The sequence below is a fragment of the Rhea pennata genome, chromosome 1 (assembly GCF_028389875.1).
Source record: "Rhea pennata isolate bPtePen1 chromosome 1, bPtePen1.pri, whole genome shotgun sequence".
In the NCBI taxonomy this organism is placed as follows: Eukaryota; Metazoa; Chordata; class Aves; order Rheiformes; family Rheidae; genus Rhea; species Rhea pennata.
In genome coordinates, this window is record NC_084663.1 from 17,004,743 (window position 1) to 17,028,375 (window position 23,633).

At 43.4% G+C, this 23,633-nt stretch overlaps 1 protein-coding gene across 1 annotated transcript in view; it reads right to left on the reverse strand.

Moving 5' to 3' along the window:
- CELSR1 (cadherin EGF LAG seven-pass G-type receptor 1) overlaps positions 1–23,633 on the reverse strand; it is a 176,222-nt gene that overhangs the window by 59,324 nt on the left and 93,265 nt on the right. Inside the window, exons 3-5 of the mRNA XM_062582642.1 lie at positions 20,228–20,450; positions 14,527–14,642; positions 11,837–11,925 (exon numbers count right to left, since the gene is read on the reverse strand). Of these exons, the coding sequence (XP_062438626.1) occupies positions 11,837–11,925; positions 14,527–14,642; positions 20,228–20,450 (428 nt within the window). The remainder of the gene's footprint in view (positions 1–11,836; positions 11,926–14,526; positions 14,643–20,227; positions 20,451–23,633) is intronic.

Sequence of the window (23,633 nt, forward strand, 5' to 3'; positions counted from 1 at the left end):
CTGACTAAGGACTGGAATCTCTGAATCTTGGGCTGGAACACCAGGAAATGACTCATAAACCAAACTAGTTTTGCACAGATTGACTTTTATGATGGCAATTTAAAAATTTAGTTTTGAGCTTGTAGGAAATGACATGTTTTGCATTCAGACACAAGGAACATTTTATGTGTTTGACTAGAACAACATTTTGAACTTTAAATGTAAAGTCCTGGCATCCATTCAGCAGTGGAAAATCTAATTTCTTTCCCTTCCTTTAGATGCTTGTAATTTTAATTGCTACATTTTTTAAAAAGGCCATGCCCACTACCACCGCAAAATACACAGTACAGATAGATAAACAATATCAAATGCATAGATAAAACTTTCTCTGATTCAAGGTCATGCACATATATTGTAGATGTGCCTCAAGAACTAGCTACCGTCATGCTTAATACACACATGAGTCTGTTCACCAAAAAACACAATAGTCTGTAGACACAGTGACACAGTAACTTTGTTCTTTTAAGAAAGCTATCAAAAACTATCATAACTTTATCTGGCTAACAATATTGGCAACCCAGTAAAAACTTGACCTCTTCAGTTGGAGGGTAAGTTAAATATGCATGCCCCCAGGACAGTGGTCATATTTTGGTCATGATTAGAAAATAAAATGAAGTTTTAACTGTATCATTTAAATTGCTTTTCTTCTTCTGGTAACTGAAGAGTTCCCTGCAATTTTCTCTGTGAAAAGGGGGCCTCACATTTCTGCAGATTTACAGAACTAAAATTAAAGATTTGACCGCCGTCACACTCTGTTTTTGATGTCTTGTGATTTTTTTCATGTTCAAGCTATGACAAAATTTTTGATCCCATGAAAATTCGGCAGAAGAAAAGGCATCCAGTACAAATTGATGATCTTGCAAAGAATAAAGTCAGTGCTCAGCTGGAAGTTAGTATTGTCTACTGCCTGACTGTTTGCTGTGTCACCACTGACTGAAACAACCTTTCAGTTATTAAATACTAAATATTTGCCATAGTGTGAGTGATAAGGAAGTGATAAAATTAGAAATACAGCCAAATCTTAAGTAAGAATATCTGATTTGCTTTAAAATGAAGCACTACATTTTGATATGCTTTCTGTCTTGCACACTTGAGAGAACATATAAAAGCTTTATTGGCATTTCTTAATACATTATGAATTTAAGTTTGGAAATGTGAATTCACAAAAGCAGGGATTTTTTAATGTTTTCTTTATTTTTTTTTAATTGGAAAAATATGCCACGTAGAAGTATATTGTTCCTAAAGGAATGATATTTCCCATCTTTACAGCGCTGCTTCTCCCTCGGTACTTTGCTTAACATTGCTATTAATGTCCTGCATGTTTATGGCACGAGTTCTTCACCACACAATGCCCAGCAACGCCAGAGCAGGTCTGTGTTGATTACAGATGCTGTAAACACAGCAAGCCTGAATGTGATCTCATTCTGAGCCAATAAAATTCATACTGTAGTGGGGCCCGCATCTGACCAACAGTGGCATTATCATAATCTTCAACAACTGCATTGTTTGTTTAGAAAATCCCTCTCAATCCTTTAATAAATTAGTTTGGAAGCCACTGGGAGGATTAATTTCAGGAATTCTCTCTCAGACTGCAACTATGTCTGTTCTGATGTCACAAGTGATAGACATTTATGTAAGTCATATCAAATCTTTATTATGTTTCCAGTGAGTTGACTTCTATTAGGCTTTGTCTTTTCCAACGGAGCTCTAAAAATTAACATTCGAAACAGTTACTTAGAAACGAAATCTCTCCCCTGGATGGGAGGTGTTCCCAGGTACAGATAGCTTTATCTATTACCTGAAACTGGAATTGTCAATCACTTTTTCTGACTCTTCAGACTGAGAAGTAAGTGATATTGGATGGTATACTGGATATGCAGGACAAAATCTTTCACCTTGGATCCAATGACTAGAAGTTATGCCTAGCTGGTGGCAGCTATGTGGCTTTTGTCCAAGGAACAAATCTCTATTCAGCTGCAGGCAAGTGCCTGCATCATAAATCACCAGCACCACTGGCAGCCTTGTTGGCAGGCTCAGCAAGGAACCAAGGGGCTGAGCAGATCCACGGAGCAAACAAGTCTTTCACCGCGAAATGGGAACCTCGCGCCCAAAGGATGAGGGCAATGCTGGGGTGGCATGGGGAACCCACAATGAACCTCTGTGCAATGCTCCTGCTTGCCTGTCAGTCCTGGGGGAACATACAGCACTTCTAACCCAGCACTACTAGTCAGAGTTAATCTCCCTTTACAAGACAGCAAACAGTAACCAACATCATCAGTGTCTTTTGATGCAGTTGTCACAATCTGAGTTTCACTCAAATGTTATTTGATATCTGGCTTTGTTTTTCTTCCAAAGGCAGCAGGGGAACAGCAAGCGGTGAGACTGATTATCAGTCCTAAATAAAGAATAATTTTTTTTCCATAACAGGTGAATTTGCTGTCATCAGAGAGGGTCTGTATTTTCAGCAGGAAATGAGATAACCTATCTGCCAGCTCCACAGGCACCCAGCACCAGAGCATGTGTGCTGTAGTCAACAGGGCTTGCGCTTGTCTCTCTCTGCAGCAGGGTGCCAGAGGTTGCTATATTTTATTCCACCCTGTTCAAAACAAAGTGCTACATTAATCTCCCTGATGCAGATTAGTATGGCTCTCAGTGTCTGTGACTGCCCATGCTGCTTGCCTTATTACGATGTGGTCAGATTAAGTGGGAGATCCTACCTGCCTGAGCTGGGGAATGAAAGTGGCGCTGAGCTTTCAGGTGTCCAAGGGTGCACCTGCACAGAGGCCAACAGTACTTGAATTTTAGAGCACAGCTATGACACAGCCCCAGTGACTGGTGGCTGGATGAAACTGGGATCTAGCCAAATCTAATGTTTGGGAACAGAGGTGGACCTGAGTTTTTAAGAGGGAACCTTTGCATATGCTTCCTCGAGTCCTTTGGCAGTATCCTGTCTCTGGCTGTTGCTATGTAGTAGCACAACATACGGTCCAAGAGCCAATATAGAGGCTCTGGTATGACAAAAGCAGCAATGAACATTAGAGATTTGCTATAAAGATAATCCTAAAGATAATCCTGCTAATGAGATGCAGTCATAACATTTGCAGCAGTATGAGAAAATGAAGGGTTGTTCAGAATAGAAACCAAGAGCTTCTGCTTGCCATGCTGTCTGCGCAGGTAACTCACAAAGACACTCCACATCAGCAAGGCATGCTCCAGCAAGGCTCACCGCATCTCTAAGGCAAACCCATGTCATCTCTTTGCTGCACGGTGCAACTGTCTCTTACACCTCTGCTGCTGGTCCTTGCTGGCCACTACGTTCTCACCACTCCCAGCACCTTCGCAGCTGCAGTCCAAGGTTGCTGCTTCTCCTTTCACATCTCCCTTGGCAGTTCATCAGACATTCTGGTCAAGTCCGTATTATACATCCTCTTCCTTTTGCTAGACCAGAAACCTGCCATAGGAATGGACATCTGGGATTCATCTGTGCAAGGGACCCTTTTAAGCAACTGGCTTGATTTTTCTGCTCCATTTTGAAAATGAGAAAAGCAACTCCCATTGTATCTCCAAGACAGCCAGGTAAAGGTTGCCTATTTTATCTCAAGGTTGTTGCTCCTGTCCACTGTGAAAACTTTTTTACCTTGAAGATGCTAAACATCAGGGCTGTTGAAAAGTGCATCATATTTATTACATAGACATGATAAAAATTACATATGAAGATGGAGAGTGTGCGTGGATTGAAGGTTGGTAGACTGCAACAGACCTACAAATGCTTTTAATTTTATTTTAACTGTAATGACATTTAAAGATGTTATCTCTCAACAGGTAAACCTTTAAATTATGCCTCTTTAGACATCTCTGAATAATGGGCAAATAAATGACTGTTGTGGAATGGCCAACTCTAGCAAGCAGGAAGAAAAGCTGGGGTTGCCAGAAAACACAAAAGGCCTTCAGCGAATTGTGCTGATGAGAAGCTACTTGAATCCTTCTATAAGACTACAGTAAAATGCATGCCAAAATAAACAATCTGGGGTAAATGGTAGAGCATCTCAAGATATACTTATTTTTTCCTGCAACTGTAATGGCCTCTGATATGTTCTAGACTATGCCAAAATAAGTTGTTCTTCTGCTTCCCTCCCACCCCTTGGGATGCTGATATTTACAGTTTTGAGGACCACTTCCTTGAACAATGGAATGCTAGAGGCAATGGCAGGGAGAGCAGACTCTTTTGCAGGTAACCAGAACCACTGGTGCCCAGTCGGGTCCTTCATTCCCAACTGCCTGCAAGTTTGTTTGGTGACACTGTCTTTTACAATGAATCTCCATTGAAGGTTCTCATTTTTTCACCCTACTTGAGCCCATTTTGAATTCTCCTTGTGGACTGATGGAAGCTGAGGCTGATGAAGCCAGTAGTGATGGATACAGCATGTGAGGTGTGCAGAAACAGAAGGTGGTGGCAAGCAGCACAAGCCAATAGCTTCCCCAAGACAGTAGACATTGTGATTGCTGTAGTCTGCTCTCTGTGCTCAGGCAAAGGAGGGATCAGGATTGCACCAGGGAATGGTGATGTTGAGGGAAACAGCGATGGCGCAGACCTGCTCCTTGGTGTTGAGGGTGAAGGGAAATGCAGGCTTTCCCACATGCAGCTGCCAGCCCCAGTCCCACAGAGCTCCTTTATGACCCTGCTTCTCTTGACCAATATGTCATTTTCCCATGTGACAGGACAAGAGGAAATGGGTAAAAACTGAACCACAGGAAATTCCACCTGAATGTGAGGGGGAATTTCTTCCCTGTGAGAGTGACGGAGCACTGGCACAGGTTGCCCAGAGAGGTTGTGGAGTCTCCTTCTCTGGAGACCTTCAAGGCCTGCGTGTATGCAACCCTGTCTAACATGCTCTAGGTGACCCTGCTTGAGCAGGGGCATTGGACTAGATGATCTCCAGAGGTCCCTTCCAACCTTACCAATTCTATGATTCTATGATTTCCTGAACAGTGAGAGGAACTGAGCAAATGAAGCCCTTAGCTGGCTTGGGGATGCTTTTTTCTTCCTGCCTTTTTCTTTCTGACCCTGTTGCTTCTTTCACTTCGTCCCTAGAGTTTCAAGCAAGCACAATAGGGATCTGTTGCTCTGCTGTGAGGCACTTCATCCCAAGACTACTGGGGCTGGTAGCAGTCTCAACACCACCTCTTCCTCATTATCTTCTGCTCTCAGTTGCCCTCGGTTTTGCTCTGGAGTTTTGAGGCCATGCGGCACAGACCAGTTCTGTACAGCAGCTCTGGAGAGCTGTCAGTCAAACCGTGTGAGCAAATGGGGTTTGCCGGGCTCTCCCTAGATGCTGAGTTGGGTTTCTTTGACAAGAGGCATGCCAACTTCCAGCCAGTTCATAGTTGGGCACTATGAACAATATGGATGGTTTGTGGAGGCAGACTCAAAATCATCACTGTATCACAACTATATAACCAGAGTTAAATAACCATCTGGGATCAGCTTCAGCTGAGGAACTTGCATGCTAGGGCAAATGCTCCCTTCCCTGCCCACTCACAATCTGGCTGATCAAGTACAACAGGAGAGCTGCAACACGTACCTGAAGTATGGAAAATCAATTACAGCATCAGTCTTGGCACTGAAATGGGGGTATTTTGGCACACAGAAACAGCTGTCAGTCTGTAGGTGAGGGATAGACACAAGCTCTCCAGGAAGGAAAGGTTCTGGCAAATGCTAGTGCTCAAGTGGGCTGAGAGTTAAATCTGTACAGCATTAGCTCTGAGTTCAGTGATAGTCATGCTCCAACTTGCCCCAGATGAAGGCCAGTTAGCTCAAGAGAAACCATCACTTACCACAGGCAGGAGATTTTTGAAAGCATAGGTGAGTCTGATTTAGAGCAAGTCACGTACTGCATTTTGAATTTGCAATGCGCTGAGGATCAGCCCTAAGCAGCAGTTGTTTAATTGAAGAGTGTGCCTGTTTAGTTTGGAGTCTCTCTTCCAGCTAACCACAGATAACCACAGCTCTGCCTGATGGGAACAGGGATCAAAAGCAGCACATCTCCTGCTAACTCTAACTGCTGTGAAAGGATGAAGGAGCTGTACAGAAAATGTCTTTCACATGGGCTACCATCAAGACGGTCAAGCAATTGAAATAAGAACAAAGTACATTTTTAGGAGCCTAAAGAAATGACATGGTAGAGTAAAAGAATACCAACTTACTGTCAAATATGACAAGACACCTTAGCCCAGTTCTGAAAAAAGTCTAATGTTTGTCTTAGGTATCTCCTTCTTAGGAGCCTCGAGGCTCCAGTGACCAAGGCAGCCCAGATGATTTCTGAACCACCCGTTGTTTTTGCACCTTTTGACCTGTGGAAGAGGATCTCAAGCACACACAATGCTCGATCTTACAGTCCTTACTTCTGTGAGTCATTCGATGAGTCATTTAGGGATTTGTTCATCCCAGCCTCCAGTGAATTACTGTAATATACATCAGACACTCATATCATGTTTCTCTCTGCTCTTTTCAGGTTTTCTGTCCTTTTAGGTAAAATCACCTTCCCTTAAACAGATGTAGGAGGAAGTTCTGTCTTTAGCATGTAATGCCCTCAAGCAAATTTATTTCATATCTGTATAAGTAACATATGAGGTACACAGTACAGAAATACACATGTATGTGCCCTCTACAATTAAAGGAACATGTCCATATGTAAAACACTTTTATCTTATGCCAAATGACGCATTCTACCTTGAGGTAAAGAGTCAGGTAAAACATTAACATAAACTTGACGATATATCTTAAACTCTGAACAAAATTGAATCTCTACCAGAAGTTTGAGAGAATGAAATTTTCACTTAAGAAAAGCAGGCTCTCTAAAATGTCCCCAACCAAGCATGGCCTGCAAACATGTATGATCCTGTATATGCAACGAATGCCAGATACTTTATGTGACATTATTGGTACTGAGCATTGTGACCATCAAATGGCCTGGTGGTTTTGGTCTCATTCCAAACAGACAAATATTAGCGTGACTAAATCTGTTCACTCTTACCAAGGTTGCCAGGCTCAGCAGAGCCAGAGGACTGAACGAGGACCAAACTCCTGCCACGGGCCGACTGTGCCCTCATCACAGGGAAGGAAGCACAGCAGTACGGCGAGGAAGGCAGCTCACACCACTGCTGCCCCTCACTCCAGCTCCTCCGTGAATCAGCAGCAGGCTGCTACTTTTACCTTATATCAATGTTCGGTTTGCCAGGCTGAAATTCTCCTTCTCTCAGCCTTCCTTTCAAAAAACTCCACCTCAAAATGTGTCTTATAAATATATATACATCTTCAGAAAGCAGGTCACGCAGGTTGCCTTTAATTTAATAGCTCTCATTGATTTTAATGGCTGTGGGATCAGGATCCCAGAAGATAACATGTTTTAGCTAACAGCAGAAGCAGTGAACAGCTTTCCTCCCATCCTTTCCCCAGCTGTCAGCAAACATCTGTAACTGCAAGAAACTCTGCTAACAGGTAAACTGATACCTTGCTACTGTGTAGCTGACAAGACTTTTAATACGTAACTGACACTAGAGAATGGCTATAAAATACCCCTAGTTCACTTTTGCTTTCTTACAGCTGCTACTTCTTTCCCCTTGGTGTTCTTCCTTCAAGGAACCCCATACAGAGCCAACAAGGCCTTGCTAAGACATCTATTTGCTTCCCTGCTGAAACCCTGCTGAAACCAAGTGTGTCAACTGGTAGCAGGAGGGGAAGCATCCATTTTCATCGGTACATGTTCAATGAAACAACATTGCTTCCTTTCCTCTTCTGGTGCAGCCTGCTTTGTTGTGGCAGTGTTTCACAGTGCCTGTCCATGATAGCATTTATAAGAAAGCACCAAATATTTTACCCAGTAGAGAACTGCTTTGCTGCTCCTCTGCAAATGTCAAGGTAAATGGCTGGTGTTGGAAGAGGAATTGCAGTGTGCATGGCTTAGGAGATAGAGGAGTCAATAAATATCACAGTGATATCTGAGCACAGCTCATCTCTTGTACCTACACAGGGTTGGGCGAAGGGATGTCAACTCCATCTGCAGTGTCCCTCTGCCACTGGAGGGGAGCGCACCTGATAGACACCGGCACCCAGTCCCAAATCACAAGCTGACATGCCAGATGATGGGAAGCTTAGCTAGGGCTGGGTAAGACCATCGCAGATCGCAGAGCTGGCTTGGCACACGGAGGCGACCGTGTCGTTCAGAGCTGTGCCCGTGCGAGCACAACACAGAATGCTGGCTGGGGACTGACCTCCTGCTAATGACCTTAAATGCTTCTTAGCTTTAAATGCTGCTAAGGGCAGCTAATCTGATGAGGAGTTAATTACAAAACAACATTCTTTTGACAATAATTAAAGGTACTTGCACTCTGCACAACTTCTGAGCTGAATATTGAATATAGTCTTCAGGAGTCACTTCTGCACTTACTTCATATTTATAATTATTATTCTCAAAATGACTTTGCAGCAACCTACTCTAAGGAGCCAAGCTCCAAGGTTAGCAGCATCTCTAGCATTTCTCCAAACAGCCTGGTGTTAAGGAATTAGCTGCTGTCGATGTTTCCTAACAGAGACCCTACACATCCATGTCAGATACTCTTTAGTGCAAATGTCAGCGATGCTTAGCAAGATGCCATCTACAAAGCTGCAGATGCCAAAAACTGCTCAAACTCTGCCATATCTAACTATTATCAATTCGGATTTCATGTGCAGCTTACAAAAGTGTGAAAACTCATCTATAAAAATTCGCTTTGGACAGAAGTCAATTTGATTATGTATCAAAGTCTGTCAGTCTTTCTCAAAAACTAAAGAGGAAAAATTAATCTCAACCGTGATGAAATCTAATATTACTTATTTGAATTATAGCAGTATCCAAAAGCTCCAAAGAGAACTAACCTCCTTGTTTTGCTTCATGCTGTACAAATACAGAAAGGGAGAAATAACCCAAATAGCTTCCAATTTAGTTTTAAAAATAACAGGGACAAAAAACAAAAAGGGACAAAATCTAGGAGTTCTCCAGACAAATACTTGAACTGAAGCAAAGAGGCGATCACAGTGGCAGAGTAACCAGGAAAAGGGCATTTTGGCAAAATGTGAGAGCAAGGAGTGGCTGAGGGGTGAGAGGGGGATGCTGTGAAGAGGGTTGAACCTGGGGATTGGGTGCGTGGGCCTGGGGAGGGAAGAGGGAGACGGGAAGTGGTGGGAGGGGGAACATGTCCAGAAGGAGGGTTGGGGCAGCCACCTGAGCGGCAATGGTGCCAAGGGCTTGGCGAGGCTGTGCACACGTGCCACGGTGGAGACAGGAGGCAGAAGCAGTGATGAGATGAGATGAGAACCTGGAGTTGTGTGGCAGGATTTTGCAAACAGTAGTAGGATGAAGTACATGCAAACTCACGCAAGTGCACGACATGGTGTTACCCCTGTCCTGCCCCGCCAACCTTAAGCAAAAAATCATGAGTTTTGGGTACTCTGTTATTCAAATGTCTTAGTTACATCAAGTTTAGACATAACATCCCATTTAGCTTGGCACAACTCTTGGCACAACCCAAATCCCTGAATTATCTCTGTATTCACAACCCCTTCACAAGGATTTTTCTTCCAACTTTGCTAAAACACAAACTAGCCAAGGAACCGCTCTGCAAGCAGACGTCAGCAGAAGCGAATCCCTAAGCCTGCTGCCAGGCACGGAGAGCGGTGCGCGGCGGGCAGGCGCTGCACGGCTCCCTTCGGATGCCCCTGCCTGCAGCTGTCCCTGCCCCGAGAGCCGCTGCAACACACACGCTTGGCCGACATGAGAGCTTTCTAAGTACGTACGTACTAGTATTTACTGCTCGTGTTATTTACTGAATATTTCCACGTGCTTCCAACCAGACAGCGGTGTGTGAGCTCCCTTCTGCCAGCCCAAATCTAACCTTTCTGGAATAAATAAACAATAAAAAAAGAAATGTGGTGACGTCAGTCTCTAACACACGCAGAAAAGGGCAAAGCGTTGCTTTCCACGCAGTGACCATACTCTGCTCCTTGCTTTGCTGTTCCACACAAGTGCAAAGGCATTCAATCAGCGGAGTTTTCTGGCATAAAACTGGCCCGAGAGGCAGAAAGCCTCTCCGCTCCCTCTTTCTTCTGCCAGTTTCCTCCAGCCTGCAGGGACTGGCTCCTTCTCCTCCAGAGAAGAAAATGATGGCAGGGCTGATGCTTCAATGGTAGGAGAACATCACTCACTAACGCAGATCACCTATCAATCCATTTAAACAGCCGCAAACCCTGAAAATGAGACAGCAGTTTATTTTTAACTCGTGTGTCCGAGCTCTTTGCCTTTTAAAGAGTGTCCTGGCGCTGCCTCAAGTCCTTATCTGCCTGGCGGCACCTCCACGGGCTGCGCCGGTGGCCAGTCCCTGCTGCCTGCCCGGACCTCTTCGCCCACCAAGCAGTGCCGCTCAGCACGAGCGATGCCAAGAGTCTCTCGGTCATCCCATCTCAGCAACGGCCACTGATTCTAAAAAAGCAATTCACTGAAAAGCTACGTAGAACATGGAAAAAATACCTTTTTACAGTACATAAGGAAGACCCTTATTGCGTCCACAGATGCACACAGAGATACACCAAGTTTTACTTTTCTTTGTGCTTCACATAAAAGAGAGCTAAAAGTAGAGTCAGTAGAAGTATGAAAATAAGAAAGGTTTTTTATTTCCTCAATATAGTATCCTTAGGTGAGGAGACCCAGCCGAGGAGTCCGATGAAACTGTTAATCCACTCATTCAAACCAACACACAAACTGTGATGAAAAGATGTAGCACCAGGGAAAAAAAGAACTTGCTGATCATATTAATCCTTCGTCTTCCATTCAGCTTCCTACATTAGTATCCTCTTTCCTTTTTACAGCCAACAATACTCCTCTATTTCCTTATTTAATCCTTCATAATGCTACTATGCCAGACTTAAAAGCAACGCTTCTCAGTAACCAGATGAATTCTTTAATTTCTGTTATAAATAGAAGAGCTCTGAAATCTATCTGTGAACAGTGACACTGTACACCCTAAAAGCGTTTTGTTTCTGCACGGAAACGGCTGCTTGACACAAAGCCCTCTCCTAGCCAAACGGGACTTACTCTGGGAGCCCACTGGGAGCACAGCCGGGCGACAGGGGATCCCACAGTGGCAACAACTGAGCATAAAGATTTTTGCATTTCCCTTTTATATCTTTTTGCATAGCAGACAATTACTAATAGGATAGCCTGTGATGTCCGAGAAGTGTCAAAAATGTTATAAACTAATTTTCCAACCCAGAGAAGCTTGCACTAACTATATTGTTTGATCATTTTACAGAAGAAAAGGCAGTTAAATAGAAAAATTTTGTTTCGGTAAAACCTCTATTGGTGGTTTGTCGTTACTACGCTGAAAGCTACCACGTTGCACGATTCTTCAAAAAGATCCAAATCAGCAAATCGGCAGCCTTAGATACCCTGACGCTTGAGACACCTCGAAGAACTAAAATCTGAAAGCATATCTGGCCACCTCTGTGGTGGTATTTTCAGAAATACCGCTGTTTCTGAAAAGTACATACTAGGTCTGGTTTTGCGTTCTTGAGACAAAAGTCAAAAGCCTTCAGTGGGATTTCTTGACCCAGCAAGACTAGTGCCATTTGTGCAGAGCTGTAGCTGTGTGCCTGGGTAAATAAATAAAATTCAGGTCCCCTGCACACACCGGGTCACAGCTAGATGACCCATCGACTCTGTTGCTTTACAAACAATACAAGCAGCACCAACATGGTTAGTCTTACCTTATTGTAGTACTGCACCTGGACGGAGTGCCACTGCCCGTCGCTGACCCCCCCCGGAACGAACGGTGCCACCGTAGTCGTCGTCTCCCCTGGAAGGGCAGCGAGAGCCACAGAGGGGAAAATCACGCTCTGCTTTGCACAAAACCGAACCGCGGAGAGACCCGCTTCGGGCGCGGGGTGCCGCTGCACCCCTTCGCCCAGGAGGAACGGGGATCGAGTGTCCTCAATTTCACTGAGTTGCTTTGGAGCACGGATACAAAAACGGCCTCTGGCACGTTCCAGTGAACTAGGTTATTTCCTACTACGCTTCTGCAGAGAGCAGTAGCAGGTGTATTTGGCAGGCACAGCCACTGCTGAAGCGGTCAGCTGAGGGAAACGAGTACAGGAATTTTGCTGCTTCTCTGTCAAAAGCTGCACTTTGAGGATTTTTTTGCTCTGAAGAGTATGATGTGGGGGTATTTGGTTAGGGAAAGGAAGCCTATTTCTGCTCAAAGGAGAGAAACTGAAACGGGACAGCACTCCTGGTTAGACTGCTCTAAGTAAAGAGCGATGGACGGTAACACTTTTCTCAGCAAATTCTTACCTGTGATTAACAAAATTATTGGCAGCCTTTCAGTACTTCAATTTTAAAGAGGGTTCTTTAAACTGCAGTTTTAAAGTAGAAGCTTTTAAATTAACCTGAGTCAGCAGCTAGGCATAACTGTTCTGATGTATCAAGAAAATCAATATTTGGTCAACAGTACATAAAGGCCTGGCACAGAGAACAGATTGCTAGGTTTTGCCTTTTTTTCCTTTCTCTCTCTCTCTTTTTTTTTAATACTGGGCAAAAGTTCCTGTTACTGAGGAAGAAGAGGAGAAATGGTTGGAAAATTCTATGATTCTACGATTCTATATTTGGATGAAAATTCTACACAATAAACCACAGGAAAAATAACGTCCTCCCATAAGCTAACAAAGTTCACATTATTGTTGAACTTAAAATGTACATTCTCCTCCTTATTTGCAACTAGCATTTTACCCTGCATCCTTCACTCTTCTTTAACTTCCTATATACTTCTGTTATTTAAATAATACAGATTTTAGTTTAGATTTTAGTTTAGTACATGATTGACATCTTGTTTTGAAATGGGCCTCATTTGCTGATAAAAGGAATGTGGTAAAAATTATTTTTTTTATTCAGCTAGGAAGCTTCTGCAGAAGTAAGATCATTGGCCTCCAATCATTTTGCTTTGCTTGCTGCAAAAAAATTGTTGTGACAGGTAAAACAATCAGATCAAATGTCCAAAACTTATTATTCCTTACATGCTACTTAAAACCATAAAACATAAACCATTCTTCTTCCAAATGAAATACTATTTGCAACATACAGGACCAGACCTGCTCTCAGGTGCAGTAGTGCAAATCTAAATTTAGTTTCATGTATTTTAAAGGAGTTTCTCCACATTTAAATGCACGTAAGTGCAAGTGGAATTTATTCTCATTCATCCTCAGGGTGCCTTCCTAGCAATTTGATTCAAGTTTAGACAGGCGGAGGACAAACACAGAATAAAAGCAAATCTCTCCAACTGTAGCATGTTATTTTATTGTACTAATCCAGTCAAAAGCCTGCCTTAAAATCTGTTTTGGACATCTTTTAGGTACTACAGAAGTGAAATGGGAGTATCTTTAAGGGACCAGACGTGCACTTCAGCCCACGGGGTAAATCCGTGGGGTCACTTAGGATTCACAGTGAGGTCTCACTGCCATGACTGCCACTGGTGGAGAGTGGGCAATCCCGGAGTGGGCTAGGCCTCCACATCTACTCTTTAACCATTTGCAGTGTCTCACTTCCAAGAGAAATCATTTGGAATTGCTCAGGGCTTGCAGGTCCACCTTGAGTTTGGAAGACAGTAAGTAACGATGTTATTATACTGAGTTACATGCCCACTGGAGAGGTCTCACCTAACCTAAGCAAAAGTCTGGCCATCGATGCCTGCTGCTGAAGGTCTCGAGCATGCTGTGAAGCTACGTGCTGAGAGCTTCACGTAGGAAATTAGTACGCGTGAGAAAGTGCTGGCAGCGTTCTCATACAGAATGAAAGCAAGAGTGGAAGCCCCCGTGCCTTGTTGCCTGGCCCACCTCTGCAAAGAACGGTCAGTACGGGTCTCCTAAATTCTTTGTGGTTCACTGCTTCTTCCAGTAGGAGATGCTTTAATATGCAGCCACAGACTCCAGGTGATGGTACTGTTTATCAAAAATGAATAGAGTGGCAGGCAGTTTTTGTTTGCTTGATACTTTTTCCTTTGGCTCATGTATGATTTTTGGATAAGATTTATGTACCTAGTTTTCCTGATGGTGTAGTGTAAAAAAGAATAAATACACAAAATGAATCACAGCATGATTAAAGGAAGTCCCTTTTAAGCAAACATTGGCTAGGAGGCAAACTTTCAGACTAGTGCCAATCTTGTAGAGTAGTCATAAACTCTCGGTTTTATGACTGATGTGTTGAAAAGCTCTGCCTACAACAGTGACTGTTACCACTACTAACTGCTACAGTCTGGAGTATTTTGCAACTCTCTGCACCAGTTGCTAACTGTACAATGTCAATCAGTTACTCAATAGCTATATAAAATCATTAAAGTATATTTCCAAATGCACTGAGCAGATCTAGTCACTGAAAGTAAAAACGCTTGACTTGGGCAACATCTCACCTGCAGAGAATGTTAGCTGTATCTGCTCTTCAATGATCTCCAGTGCAATAAAGTCATGCTTCTCGTTAAAGCGCCCGTTGTAGAGAAGGAGAGCGTTCCTCTCTCGGGTTGCAAACCTAGAACATGGAAACGAGGAATCATTTCATTTTTAAGGGCTTACAGAGTTCAGACTGACAGCTGTGTCACATTGAAGAAAGACAGCATTACAACTGCCAGAAAAGCAAGCCTTACATCTTTAGGCATAAAATTATAAAATAAAGTAAGTAGCAGGATAAATACATTAGCTCACAAGCTAAGGAGACAAGCAAGATAGAAACTACAGAAACCTCTCTGCATATTTGTAGAGTTCTGCTGTGGATACTGACCCTAAAAAAAGATAAAATTATGCACATACATGCTCCAGAGAAAGTACCTGAGATTATTCAAACAGTAGCAGCTACTACACTTTGCAAACAATCCAAAAGCTAGTGTGTATTTCACATCAAAGGGGCAGGACTTGCTGCCTGCTTACTGTCTGAATGCTATATGCTACAGAGAGAGTCATAAACAGATTAGAAAGAGCTGTTGGGGAGGGAAGGGGAAAAGAAAAGATAAGAGTTACTTTAATAATGTTGTGCAGATAATCAGGGTTCATCAATCAACAGTTAAGGCAACTGGAGGAAGGAAAATAAACACTTTAATGATTCCACTATATCAGCTCCAGTGGGTATTTTTTGGTTTTATTTTTCTTGTGCTTCTAATATGGGAGGCATCACACCTTTCCACTCCTAGAAAAGCCTGCTTTTTGTCTGCACTGAACTTCTTTTGAAGATTCCTGCACGTTCGGTGTATTTTAGAAGGTTTAATTAGGTTAATATCTTTGGGGATTTACATGCACTTCTTCTCTGCTTAGTAATGCAAAACTTTAACACACTTTACATAAACATTTTTACAAAAATTAATATTACATAAAAGAGGGAAGAAGAGCAAAACCATGGGAATCTCTTACGTTTCCAAATGGTAGTGTAGCTTGATTTTGCATCTTGAACTTCAGGAATTAGCCTTATTTAAGTTAACCCACTTCTACAAATCACTCAAAAGCTGAATGCAGCTAATGTAAAACTCCCTGCCGTGAGTGAAAAAATGATTCTTGTGTGTCTCAAGTCACATCTACTAGCAAGGCCCTATGCAGTGTAACAAAAACATCCAGGTCTGGTATTTGAAATAAAAAATTCAACGCCAAAGAATATTTTTTAAAAAAAGTTGATTATCAGACTCATGTATGCTGTGAATCACACATAGTAGAGACCCTTTAGAACCAGAGGCCTGAATTTGAGCTATACAGATATGAGAACTTCTGTTCCATAAAAATGCTATTATTTTTGAAGGAGGAGAATAAATTATTCTGGTTCAAGATACAAAAGTCAAAATTTTGAAATTTCTCATAAAGAAAATACCAAAAGATATCCATTACAGTCAATCAAAATGATATATTACCATTTTGATTACTTCAAATTAGATTTTGAAACATACCTTTATTTCCAAATATATTTAAACATAATATAAAATTATATTTAAAGAAGTAAATGTCAAATCAAATTAAGACACTACAGTTGAAATATTTCAGTTATATTCATATATTCAATAATATTCAGAACATAGTTCAACTATAAAAATATTAATTTATTTTCAATTTTCACTGTCAAAATTTCATCTACAGCAATAAAGTTCCTATAAAACATTTTGGAAAACTGCATTTTTCTGTGAGCTACTACATCATCAAAACTTTTTTGATCAAATCTGTCCAGAACATATATGACAGAAAGAAATGAGAAATATATGAATAATGTGCATTTTTAGTGGAAAGAAACTCTTAGTTTGAGCAGCAGCAACAGGAACATTAATTCTGTTTGAAAATATTTTTCTGACACAGTTCAGTTACAATCCTCCACCATGATTTTAATTAAAAAAAAGCAAAGTATTTTTTCTATTTTTTACACCAGTTTACTCTGTGTGCGTTCAGTTTCATTCTTTGCCACTAGCCAAATGCATCTTTTGTATCATATTATCAGTTCAGAATAATTGCTTTTGGACTTGCTTGGTTATCACTGGTGGTGGTGGGGAAAAACTTCTGTTTTTAATAAAAGGAGCCTTTTTAAATTTAGGATATAGAAAATAAAAGGCATACTTTCTTTGAGGCTGGAAATTTTGAATGAATAACTAGAAAACATTTCCACTGACAGTGTCTTTTGGAGTGAAGACTGAAGAGCAATTGCTGGGAAGAAGTCAGGAAACCATAAAAATACATAAAGTTGGGAGCAGAAATCAGTAAGCTGAATAATAAGAGTATGGTGTAGCACACAGCAGAAATGTTGGGCAGCAATATACAGTATCTATATGCCCCAAACCATTTTGGTATGGAAATATTCATAGTTTTCAAAACTCATAATGAACATACGGACTACTTTTTAAGTCTCATTTTAGTTTTGAGAATGGACTATACAAAAATCCTGTGCTTTGTCACACAAGGGGAATTATAGGCTAACAGGATCTAGACACCCTGGGATTTTAGGAATGCTTCTGAATCACAAAATATGTAATGGCAAATCCTCTGTTCAGTCAAACTGTTAGCTCTTGCTCACCTCCACATGATGTTTTCTACCTATGCTGAAACAAAAAGCTAAACACAGCCATTTTGGGATGAGTCCCATGATGACCTAGACCTTTTACAATCACACTGAAGGAATGCAATAAATAGGCCATCTAGGTTATGAAGATTGTGAAGAAATCATGGTATAAGCACCATGGCACGATATTTTGCCAATTCTCAGGAATGCCTACCAGGAGAATTTGAGTCATTTTAACTTGAAGTACCCTACACATCAAAGATCTCTTCCTGAAAGCCTGAAAAATGATACCACGTGGCTGCTGGGACAATCCAAGGGCAGTATTGGTAATTTATGCTGGCAGGAAGCCTAGAACACTCCTTTGTTTGCACTTAATGCAGATCTGACAAGTCCAACAGAGCCTTTTGCTTCTCAGCTTTTCTGTGTATTTAGATCTGATGCTCTAAAACAGTCTTTGCAGGCACAACTGTTCTCTACCTCGGCTCACTTGCAAATTGTATCTGCATTTTCTGATTTAACCAAAATTTCAAGATGCCTTGAATTTTGGTCTCAGGATTAAGGCAGATGAAGAATAAAATGGAAAGAATTTGCCTGGCCCCAGGGAGATGTAAAACACAAAGTAACAGCTGAGTGCTGGCGAGGTAGGAAACGTGGCTGGTTTTGTCAGTCCTGCCTTTCTCCAGAAATACACACACGTGTCTATTGTCGCTACTGTGCTTTTACCTGTCCGTAAATCCTGATCTGCACTCAAAGATTATTTGTGTGTGCATCTAGAGTGCTTTTTCTACTGCAGATAAGCACTACATTAAGCGGTAGGACCGACAGAAGTCTTCTCCAGAGAAGAGATTTTCACTACAGGGCCCAATGTGGCTGTCATCTCTGTGCCATCGCTCCCCATCCTGACTTCCCTAAGAGCCCCACGTAAAAGGTGAGGGCCAGGGTGGAAGCAGACTGGCCGGTGCCAGGCAGAGGGTCTGCTGAGGCAGGCCAGGAACATCGCCAGTAGTGGGATGGCACCCAGACCAGGAGCTAGGTGCGAAGGCCAGGAGGAGTGGAGGTGAGGAGCAGGGCAGTGGGGCTGTACCAGCCCCACGCTGGGATGTGAAGCATGTCCAGGAGCCCAACTGGAAGCACCTGCCGAGCACAGGGTGTGAATGGCCAAGGCCGTACACAGTCAGGTCCTCTCACAAGCTGGGACACAGAAGAAGGGAAGGGTGTGCTCAAATCACAGAATCAGTAAGGTTGGAAGGGACCTCTGGAGATCTTCTAGTCCAACCCCCCTGCTCACCAGGGTCACCTAGAGCATGTTAGACAGGGTTGCATACACGCAGGCCTTGAAGGTCTCCAGAGAAGGAGACTCCACAACCTCTCTGGGCAACCTGTGCCAGTGCTCTGTCACTCTCCCAGGGAAGAAATTCCCCCTCACGTTCAGGCGGAACTTCCTGTGCTTTAATTTCTGCCCATCGCCTCTTGTCCTGTCACATGGGACAACTGAAAAGAGTTTGTCCCCATCCCCCTGACACCCTCCCTTCAGGTACTTGTACACATTGATCAGATCACCCCCCTCAGTCTTCTCTTCCCCAGGCTGAAGCCCAGCTCTCGCAGCCGTTCCTCATAGGGCAGGTGCTCCAGCCCTCTGATCATCTTTGTAGCCCTGCGCTGGACTCTCTCCAGTAGCTCCATGTCTCTCTTGTAGTGAGAAGTCCAGGACTGGACCCAGGACTCAAGATGAGGCCTCCCCAGGGCTGAGTAGAGGAGCAGGATCACCTCCCTCGACCTGCTGGCAACACTCTTCCTAATGCACCCCAGGACCATTGGCCTTCTTGGCCACAAGGGCACATTGCTGGCTCATGGTCAATCTGTCATCCACCAGCACTCCCAGGTCCTTCTCTGCAGAGTTGCTCTCCAGAAGGAAAGGCACCCTACTGGTGCCTAGGGTTATTTTTCCCTAGGTGTAAGACCCTGCACTCGCCCTTGTTGAACCTCAGAAGGTTCCTCCCTGCCCAACTCTCCAGCCTGTCCAGGTCTCTCTGAATGGCAGCACAGCCCTCAGGTGTGTCAGCCACTCCTCCCAGCTTGGTATCATCAGCAAACTTGCTGAGGATGCACTAAGCAGCAAGAACTGGCTTGCTCTGAAGCTACTCTGAAAGTCAGGACACCACAAATACAACCAGAAAAAAGCCTTACATACTTGAGAGGTGGGCAAACCTGTTTGGGTAAGCCCATCCAACTGTCCCTCAAGCCTGTCTGGTGACTGCTGCTGAGATTTGGCCAGCAGTCATAGTCAGACACCACTTTGCTGCCTGGGAAGGCCCAGATGGGAAACCTCTGCCCAGCACAAAAAATTGGCCCTCAAGCTAATGCAGCTCCCACTGACTTTTATGCATGGCCCCGTCTCTCTGCTCCTTTTCCTTGTGTTGCACAACCCCGGCTGCAGGCACGCTGGAGCAGAGAAAGGTGTCAAGGGCACGGGCAGCCCGGCCTCGCCAGCTCCCCTGCCTCGAGGGCAGCGTAGTGGCAGAAACGGGCAGCATTCCCTGGCCAGACCTGGGAGCGGACCCTCGGTGGGACGCGCTGCTCCAGCCGGGGCAGCTCCGAGCACCTTCCTTTGGCAAACGGCTGTTTCCTGGATGCTCCTAGCACCTCTGCTCCCTCCTACGTGCGAAGGTTGCAATGAGCCTCCTCTTCTACCTGCCAACAGGATCGCACAACTCCTCGCTGAGAAAGGACTCCTGGTACCAAGACACTGATCTCCACAGCAGAGCAGGTGAATAAACTGCTTGTCAAAAAGTGACTTTTTTAGTAAATAAAAAAAAAAAGGTTTTAGTAAAAGCTTCCAGGAAAAGAAACACAGCCAGCACTTCAACAGCCTCAGCAGCTAGGCAGAAGCTAAGTGCTTTCAAACAACACGATCCTTCCCCGCTCTCACAGGAGCCGATGGCAGAACCTCCCCAGCAGCTACCTCCACACCGTTAATTCGGTGGGTTATGGTATTTAACAAACACACTCCGAAACCCAAACGGAGAAGCAATCAGACACAGACCTGAGCTCGGATCCTTCCACGCCGGGATAAACAAGGAAAAGGAGGGACTTACATGAGGGAGACTGTGAAGTGGAAGCGCTGCCGTAGCCCCTTGAAGGTGATGAACGACTGCGGGGGGAAGCTCCTGGTGGTCATCTCGCAGTAGGGCCTTTCGTATTCTCCGGGAGGACACTCGCATTTGAATCCCCCTATCAGCAGGTTAATGCAGGTTCCTCCGTTCTTACACACCCCGGGAGCGCAGCGGCCGGAGCGGGCGTTCACCTCGCAGGACTCTCCTAGAAGGGGAGACGCAAACACCGAGTAATGAGATATTTCACCCAGAGCAGCCGGCTGCCGGAGATGGCGTGGGCTAGAGAACCGTCTCTGCTCGACGGCAAGCTGTTTCTGCCCCCGATTCCTCCCGTACTTGAAGGACAGATCTGTAACTGGAAGGGAATAAGGACACTGCGTTGTCGTTCAAGTCTCAATTCTCAGGCCTTTCAGGGCTCAATACTATTTGCTGAGTGAGCCTCCTCCAAATATTTGACCATGTTGGCTCCAGTGCTGGGATCTCTTGGCTGCTCCCAGAACTGCTGATAAACATGCAGCTGGAGAGATCTGCACGGGAGGAGGTAACACCACCATTTAAAAACTTGTACGCTCCCTGTCAACCAAAACATGCGTAAATAGCTCCAATATTGCACTCTGGGTTGGAAACTGGGTAAACAGGTAAGTGTTTGCACTTCACCTTAAGCAGAATTTGGCTTTATTGCCCATGTCACCCAGGCAGGGCACGCTCAAGCTTCGAATGCAACACTCTGAGAGCTTTTAAAGAATGAATGAGCAGAAGGCAGATGATATATACATTGCTTCGGCTTTTCCTCTGCATCCTGCAGGTGACAGCCATTCAGTGAATCCTTCAGAGATGGGCACAGTGACACAGTAACTTCATTCACTAGTTAAGGATTTCGTGTATCGCTTACTGAAGTTTTCTCTATGTGCTTCATCTTTATCCTGCTCAGAAGCCTGTATTAAGGTACTCACTAAATATAAATACTGAAAAATTAGGTGTCTTTTCCTTGTGCATTTGCCATAATACTCCCCATGTTTTCCTAGATTTTGACAGTGGATCATAGTTTTAAAAAAATAATCTGTGATTTTGTGGTTTGTGCAGAGGCTACTCACTTAAAAAAAAAATCTGCTGTGGCTGGGACAAAAGCAATTGCTGAATTAATCATTACACAGAAACGTGACCCTCTGTGTGAGCTAATTAGTTAACATTTATGTTTTGGAATGTGTCTTTCTAAGGTAACTGTAATTGTGAGACTTTACTGGATCTTCAGATCCTGCACATTAAACTGCTCACAGAAGTCAAAGGTGGCTTATATAGCTGAATTTTACCCCGTAGCATCTGACAACCAAATGTAAAGTAAAACTGCCCAATGTAAGCAAGTGAAGGAACGCATTTCCAACCATCCAGTATTTGCATGATTACTTGCTACAAGATTATACAATTACATTAATTCAAACACAGTTAAATCGTGCAAATGCATTCCTAAAGGACAGTAAAAGCAGCAGGAACTGTGGGCAGTGACTCACAAACGAAGGCAAATGAAAACGGAAAGCTCTGCTCTGCCAGCCGCCCCCGCGGCCCCGCTCCCACAGGTTCCCACGCCGAAGCCGGGACGGCTGAGCAGAGCGGAAGCCAACGGTGGATGCAAAATGCTAAAGTAATAAACCATAGAGCTGATAGTCTGACTTCAAGTCCATGCTTAGAGCTTTTTTGATTTAGTACTGACATTCCTAGATTCTCATTTTATCATATTAAGATAAAATTCTGTGAAAACCACTTGATAAGTAAGTACCTTCCTTTTTCCCCTTATTGAATGTATCAGGTTAGGCAAGACTATGTAAATACACCATCCTTAATACTTTGTAGAGGAATTCAGGTAGATTAAAATGCTCTTCGATGTGTTTCTTCTGCAAGAAATCTTATAAATCACCAAGACAGAAAAATTTCTCAATGTATTGACTATGTTAAGGAAAAGCACATACACACATCAAATGCATTAGAGAATCGATGGTCCACTGCATAACCAGAGTCAATCCCCCTCAACCCAGTAATTGCACAAAGCTTGTGCACCAGAACTCTCCAAAAACTGAAAAAATACAGTTGATACATAAGAGACTAAACACAGGTTTGTTCCATTTAAAAAAAGTACTGCAATATTCTGAGAAATAAATCTCCAACTCACAGTGGAATGTAATCTTCAAGGCTTTCTGAAAGCAGAACGATATATTTGGCAAAAGCAAACAAAGCACAAACCTGAATACACAGGGGAAAAAAGACAAGACCCAAGCTAAATGGAGAGATTCTTGTCATTCTAACGCGCTGTGCAAATGCCATGGCAATACAGAGGCATAATATAAAAGCCTAAGCTTGAAGTCATTTATGATTTTGTATTAATTCTATGATACGGTAAGAATTTATAGACCCTTTGTTTACAGATATAAAACTATTTAAGAGAAAATTTATTGAAAGTATAGGTATATTGAAAAGCATTGAAAGTATATTGAAAATGCATTGAAAGTATACTGGATTTTTTTTATTACTGTTTTTCATTAAAGCAGCTTTAAAAAGTAGTTTTAAAAAACTGTGATTCAATCCTATGATCCTTTGTCCTATATTCATTCAATGGTAGCATAACTAATGTCCCAGTTACTAAAATTATTCTGAACTCTCATTATGCATGTAAATGAGAACTGAAATTGAAGTATATCCTTTGATGTTCAATTTTCATATTTTATGTATGTTGACCAAAATATATTAAAATATCTTTTTTGAAATCTCTGCAAGAACTCCAAGTCGTCATTATGCTTCAAGGCACAAAGCTCTACGAAGAAACTTGAAAAATCCTTATTTACCATTTTTCTGAAAGGAAAAACCGTATCTGGAATTATTTGCAAACACCTCATTGTTGGCTTTATTAAGTAGCCACCTGAGCAAATATTCCAAGCACAGTTCTGCTCGGAGCACCTCCTCCACTCAGGCAACGCAATCAGCCTTCGTGTGGCTCTTCAGTTGGTCATCTCCCAGGGTGGCCACCTCCTCCTGGACGCAGTCGTCTCACAGCACTGCCTGACGTGAGCGGGCAGTCACAGCCTGGAAAGTGCTATCAAACGCTGAATTTAAGCCCACATGCACTAGCACTGGAAGAGCTGGGTGCTGGCCGACAGACCGAGGCTCAAGTCGGAAGCCCCTAAGGGAACAGCTATTTTGGGAACTGGAAAGGAAGGGCATCGCCAAGAGCCACAACACCAGCAGTCAGGATGAAAACCGAAGGGGCCATGTGTCTGCTTGCAGCTGAAGGTCAGGGGGCTGAGATGGCAGAGGAATTTGCACTGCTGCAGGGGACGTGCCCCAGTGCAGCCAGAAAAAAACAGTACAACCCCGCGGGCGAGCTCTTCTGGACTCCGGG